Raw genomic sequence first — 7094 nt, 5'->3', positions numbered from 1 at the left:
GAGCACAGGATGCTCTCCACTGCACACCTGTAGAAGGAGGTGAGGACTGAGCTTCCCAGACCAGCTCGTCTCAGCCGCCTGAGGAAGTAGAGTCTCTGATGAGCTTTCTTGATCAGGCTGGTGGTGCTATTGCTCCAGCTGAGGTTGTCAGCTAATGTAATAATAATATATAATAACTTATAACTAAAACTTATAATTAAGTTTTGACATAATCTAAGATTAAAGACCTAACTGTTAGAAGTAACTCCAAAGTGTACGACTGATAATACTTTTCACTATTCCTAATGGTGATAACAAGAATACTTATGATAAAGTCTATAGATATTTGATAGGGCTTTTCTCATTTCTGTAGTATACCGTATTGTTCACCGAGTCAGGTTACATTCAAGTCATTTTTTACTCTGTGTATTTGTGTTTCCTCTTGGGTACTTTGTTTTATTTTTATGACTGTAATAGGCTGGTGAAGATTCTCAGTAATATGACTGTAATAGAATGAAAATGACTAATAGAAGACTGGCAAAACTCAATGAGATGGATTTATAGAAAAAAAACAATGTATATACATATGAACAACTTATGTTATGTATTTCTCTGGTGTTAATCTGTACATTACGATAATTTCAACAAAAAGGGAAATGTTCAGGCTGTGACTACTCTGGTTATTATATACAGGAGTATGTATGTTAATAACAACTTTTTATATAACTCATTTTATTTCTAAAGGAGTTATTTTGCATTTGTTGAACTGGACCATTTACATTTTGTATGCACCGATGTTTAAACTGCAGTGGTTGTTTGTGTGTCCCAGGACAAGGAGCATCCACGTGTACTCATTCCTGAGTTATGTCGACTCTTTTACCAGCTGGGATGGGTGACGGGGACAGGCGGTGGGATCAGTCTCAAACAGGGGTTTGTATACAGATGTACTGCTTAATGATGTTTTGTAAAGCAACTGTGTTCATCTATTTTATTCAAATTATGTTTAAAATATGAAGATAGTTTGACATATCCTTATGTAACCTATTTTTAGCAATCCCAAGAGTCACATTTTGTTTTGGAGAATTCTGGAGATTATTTGTACTAAAAAAGTTCACTCGCAGGTCAGTCATGTTTTCTAAGTGTTTGTTAATCTAAGTTGAACGTAAAAGACTTCAGTTTTTCCAACAACAAGCTACAATTCAAATTGAAAGCTTGGACAGATCATTACTACCATCTTTAAACATGTGTTTTTATAGTTGGCAGCTACAAGAAAAGCATCACCCATTAACAAATCTCCCTATGAAATATGGACTGACAGACATTTATTGAAGTTAACAAGGAATCTTTATGAAACCCCCAGCAATCTAAATAAGTGCCACTCACTGCCGCTTCATATACATTCATGTTTCAGTCAGACAAAAAGAAAACAAGCAAAAATAAATAAACAAATAAATAACTGCAACCCCAAAATGATTCTGTAAAAAATATATTTTCATTTTGAAATATGGTTGTCCATCTCAGAAAAAAGCAACTCATGTACAAAATTGTGCTAAAGCATTATTTGTCATCCATTTTTTGTATAAACATTTGATTCAACTCTATATCTATAATGAATAAATGTGACCACATTAAGAATCTCAAATACATTTTTGTTTCTAATAAACAATTTTACATTTTATAGTAATAACTTAGATTTAAGCAGGCAAAGATTGAATTGATCAAGGAGCCTGAGTGCACTTTATCCTAATGCTACAAAATGTTTCAGACAGAAAGCTTACAGTTTGAGAGCAGGCTCATTTTTAATTTTGGAGTCTTTTTTTTTTTTTTTTTTTCCTTAGTATCTCTGGTTTGACTCGGGAGTGACTCAGACTGAGGGAGCCTTGCCAAACCCTCCTATCAAAATCAATAAGATTCTCCTATCTGGACGTATTTGTTGCTAGATAAAGAGGAATGCAGTGGCTTTATTCTTTGGGTTCTGTTGGGAAAATCTAAGGCTCTAAATAGGATCATTTCAACAATTTTAAAGGGATAAACTGTGACTCTTGTCTAATTCTACAGTTTTGTTTTTATTTAGTTTCATTTCAGACGTTATCCCATTAGCTGTTCTCACCAAATCCACTGAATATTTATTATTTCCAACAAACTCAAACCCCTATTTTGGAAATTGAATATACCGGTACTGTACATGTAGTTCTTTTGACATTACAGCAGTTTTTTTTATTCAAATAATATAAAATAAAATGGAGCAGCAACGTATTTAAAATACTATGAGGTTTGGGTGCGTGAAAGAAAGATTTAGGTGAGTTTGCTTTTCTCTCCTTTTACAAAAACAGTAGCTTTAACCCTCATGGACTATGATGTTTGCAGATGACATTGTGATGAGAAAAGGGAACAGGTGGAAGAGAACTTGGAGAGGTCGAGGTATGCACTTGAAAGAAGAGGAATGAAAGTCATCCGTAGTACGTGTGTGAATGAGAGGGAGACAGGTGGAACAGTGAGGCTACAAGGAGCAGAGGTCACAAATGTGCAGGACTTCAAGTACTTGGGGTCCACTGTCCAGGAAAATGGAGAGTGTGGTAAAGAGGTGAAAAAGAGAGTCCAGGCAGGATGGAGTGGATGGAGAAAAGTTCCAGGAGTGATTTGCGATGAACTGGTTACAGCAAAGGTCAGAGGAAAAGTTTACAGGACAGTGGTGAGACCAGCTATGTTGTATGGTCTGGAGACAGAGATACTGTCAAAAAGACAGGAGACAGAACTGGAAGCGGCAGAAATGAAGATGTTGAGATTCTCCTTAGGAGTGACGAGTCTGGATAAGATTAGGAATGAGATCATCAGAGGTACAGCACAGGTTGAACAACTGTGAGATAAAGTTAGAGAGACCAGACTGAGATGGTTTGGACATGTCCAGAAGAGAGACAGTGGGTATACTGGTAGAAAGGATGTTAGAAATGTAGCTGCCAGGAAAAAAGACTAAGAGGAAGACCAAAGAGAAGAGAGAGGACATAGAAAGTAGTTGGAGTGAGGACAGAGTGAGATGGAGGAGGATGACTTGCTGTGGCGACCGCTGAAGAGGGAAAAGCCGAAAGAAGGAGAAGAAGTTGCTTTAACTCATTTAACGTAGATCATTTTCTTCCAGATAAAAAACAAATATAATATCCAGTTGTTTGTGTTCAGTTAGCTATTTCATTGTTGTCTTAAAAATGAATCCATTGCCTCATTATTTCTGTATAACTTACAGAGACCAGATTTACATCGCACCGTCAGGCGTCCAGAAAGAGAGAATACAGGTGAGCTGGTTCCAATCAAAATATGAAGCTGTGCTTGGTTCAGATGACTCACAGCTCTGACTGAGTGGCACAAACAGAAAAAGAAAAGTGTAACTGTTTCTGTCAAATCATTTTAATTCTTGTTCATTTTTTTCCCAGCCAGAAGATATGTTTGTGTGTGATGTGCAGGAGAGGGACATCTGTTCTCCACCTGCATGGAAAAAGTTAAAGAAAAGCCAATGTACACCACTTTTTATGAACGCCTACACTATGAAAGGTTAGAAACTCTACCTGATTACAAATCTCCCATAATCTGTCTGCGGCCAGCCATAGAGTCAGTCTGGAACCAAAATGTTCTCATTTCGTCAGTGTCAAAGTCCAATCTGTGGAAAATTACTTATTATCTTTGACTGTTTTTAACAAAACTTTTTAAATAGAAAAGAATGAACTATATGAGAAATGGATTTTGAACGCCTTTTGAAGCAGAAGAGATGAGGAGGAAGTGAAAGACTGCAAAATTTATTCCTAAGATGCTCAGGTCCAAAAACCAAACCTAAGTCTTGTCAGAGTTGAAAAGCAGAAAATTAAGGGTCATCCAGGTTTTAATGTCTTTAAGACATGCTTGTAGTCTAAGTAACTGATTGGATACATTAGGTTTCATGGACAAATATGAGTATAATCAGCATAAATAAAGAGTATTTGTCCAAGCACTGAACCCTGAGGAACTCCATGACTAACTTTGGCGAGGGCTGAGCTTCCCAGTCTCAGCCGCCAGAGGAAGTAGAGTCTCTGATGAGCTTTCTTGATCAGGCTGGTGGTGTTGTTGCTCCAGCTGAGGTTGTCATTCATGTGTACACCCAAGTACTTGTAGCTGGAGACCACTTCCACTGCAGATCCTCTTATGTTCAGGGAGGTGTACGTGTGTTTGTTCCTTCTGAAGTCCACAATCATCTCCTTTGTCTTCTTCACATTGATGTGAAGGTTATTCTCTTCTTTTAATTGAATAAAAATGAAAAGACCAGATTCTTGTAAAAAATAAAAAAAATAAAGGGGGGGGGTTGCTTTTTTAAATTGAAAAAAATATGAACTGTGCAGACCTATGTGATTTTTTTTTTAAAATTGTGAAAAAATAATTGCCATATTTTTTGGACTATAAGGCAATAAGGCACACTTAAAATCCTTTAATTTTTCTCAAAAATCAGCAGTGAGCCTTATAATCAGGTGCACCTTATGTATTAATTCTGGTTGTGTTTTCTGACCTCGTACTGATCTTATGTGGTACACAGAGCTCAAAAATCTGTCAAAATGAACTTGTTTCGTTTAATGCGACTTATAGTCCAAAAATATTGTAAGTATAAAAATAAAGCAAAATGTTGAAGAGTATTTGCAAAATAAATGACAGGAAAACCACTAAAACTAGTACTTTTTAGTTGTTTGTATAACAATAAAATTCAGTTTTGTGTTAGATTTGTTCAACGCTTGAAAGAGCTGCTGCAGAGGGACCAAAGAGCCACATGTTGCTCCACAGCCGCAGGTTGCAGACCCCTGGTCTACATTATGGACTCCTCTCAGATTCTCTGGCAGGCTGTTCCACAGTCTTGGTGCATAGCTACTAAAAGCAGAATCACCAAAAGTTTTTGTTCTGCTCAGTGGAACAGCTAAAAGAGTTATACATATTATTCTCATGTACTTCCTTCAAGTCACAATATTCATTCATTCATTCAGCCGTTGTTTCTACAGGTTAGTCTCATTGAGTCTCGAGGACTCATTTACAAGAGAGATCTGTTTTAAACAAAGAACACAGATGAGGTATAGACAACAATAGAGAATCATATAAAAGCATACAAAATAAAAAGTAAATAGAAGAAATTATATAAAAACAAATCCAAAAGCTACATTATGAAACGATGTAAAATACTAAAAACAGGAACATGTCTGCATTGATTTTTGCAATGAACTTAACAGTTGTTAAGTGGGTTAAGGGGTCGTAAGGGACTTACGATCCCTTACCTCCTACAGATGTGCAGTGGAGAGCATCCTGTGCTCCAGCATCAATGTGTGGCATGGAGGCTGCACAGCTGCAGAAAGAAAAGCTTTACAGAGAGTGGTGAAGGCTGCACAGAAATCTGTTGGAGTCAGCCTCCCCACCATCACAGACATTTACACCTCCATATGCAGGAAGAGGACCACCTGCATCATGAAGGACCCCACTCACCCAGCATACACACTTTTTGCCCCGCTCCCCTCAGGCAGGAGGTTGAGGAGCATTAAGTGTAGAACCACTAGACTGAGGAACAGCTTCTACCCTGAGGCTGTTAGACTCCTGAATCTCTAACCAGAATAATCACTGTGAAAAAATCACATCATGTTGCTGCTGATCTGTTTCATGTTGATGTGTTCATGCGTGCTCATCTGCTCACACAGACTCATGTTCATGTTTGTGCTGATGTTCGACGTAATGTTTTTATGCTATTAGTGCTTAGTGTATATTTAATTGATGTTTTTCTTAGTTCATATCTTAGATGTTATTGTTTTTCTTTTACATTTTATTGTTGGATTTAACTGGGACCCTGTGTACATAATTTTGTTCCACCACATGTACCACATGAGGTGCGAATGACAATAACAAATCTCTGATTCTGACTGAAATTGTAAAAATATCAATAAATATTGAAAATCAATTGATAATCACAGGTTATTGCAGTTCTGGACACATTTAATTTGGTGAATGAAGGTGTAAAAATGGCTCTTTTGATCATAAAGGTTGCAGACCCCTGATCTAGACACTTTTAAATGTAGACCAAAAACCCTTCTTTTCAGTCTGGATTTGATGTGTGATAGTTTTATCCTATGGGAGGGAGTGGTGGCCTAGAAGTTAGAGTAGGTGAGCCTGTGATCAGAAGATTGCTGGTTCAACTCCCGGTACCAACAACATCAAAATGTGGGAGGGGTTGGTGATGGTGAAGCACCCACACTTGTCTCCACCTTAATTTGCTCCACTCTGTGCCCTTGAGCAAGGCCCTTAACCCCCACCATCTGCTCCCCTGGGTGCTCTTGATAGCAGCTCTTTGCTGCACACAGAGGGCTGTGGTAGCTCGGTGGTCTGTGGGTAAGTCAGGAAGGGCATCCAGCGTAAAAATAATGTCCAAGTCTTCGTGCAACTCAGTTCGCTGTGATGACCCCTGATGAAGGGAGCAGTTGGAAAAAATGACAAAATAAACAATCCTATGTGATAGCTCTTTTTTCTCTCTGCTGTAGACACTTTTTTTTTTGCATTTGGCTCATATATAAGGTGCTATAGACATAAAGCTTGATTGATTCATTGACTTATATTTAAAACCTGATAAGCCAACTTATTGATGTCTCATGCTTAGTATCTTCTGAACAATCAAACGGGCGTTCAACACACATCAGAGGCAAGACTAATAATGAGAAAAGTTTTAATGACTGTTTTTCATGAGAAAGATGAATCATTCTTGAATAACAGCATAGTGCTTTAGAGTGTATTTTGCTCCCAAATAATCTGATGGTGTTCTCTTAAGTTATATTGTTGAGATTTTAGATATTATTCTTGGCTTGGACCATTTTTCTGCACTGAAATAACAACATGCTAATTAGGTGTGCAAGATTAAATACACGATTGTGGAGCAGACTGCCTACAGTTAATATCAGGCCTAAATATTTGTCTTCTTAGTTCATTCAAAACTAAACAAAAGGAAACTTCCCATGTGAATTTCTAGTCCTAGCCAGCTTTAAATATTTATTTTTAATATTTGCTAATTTTGCTATCATTTATATATATATATATATATATATATATATATATATATATATATATATATATATATA

The 7094-nt window shown here is 37.1% G+C and overlaps 1 protein-coding gene across 1 annotated transcript in view; it reads left to right on the top strand.

Moving 5' to 3' along the window:
- LOC119430246 (APAF1 interacting protein) overlaps positions 1-7094 on the top strand; it is a gene marked incomplete in the record, with an annotated part of 24856 nt that overhangs the window by 14785 nt on the left and 2977 nt on the right. The window contains 3 exon segments of the mRNA XM_037697693.1: positions 809-909; positions 3218-3266; positions 3405-3522. Of these exon segments, the coding sequence (XP_037553621.1) occupies positions 809-909; positions 3218-3266; positions 3405-3522 (268 nt within the window).

The sequence above is a fragment of the Nematolebias whitei genome, chromosome 2, assembly GCF_014905685.2.
Source record: "Nematolebias whitei isolate Nwh7 chromosome 2, NemWhi1, whole genome shotgun sequence".
NCBI classification, from domain to species: Eukaryota; Metazoa; Chordata; class Actinopteri; order Cyprinodontiformes; family Rivulidae; genus Nematolebias; species Nematolebias whitei.
This window is presented reverse-complemented; position numbering and strand designations above follow the sequence as displayed.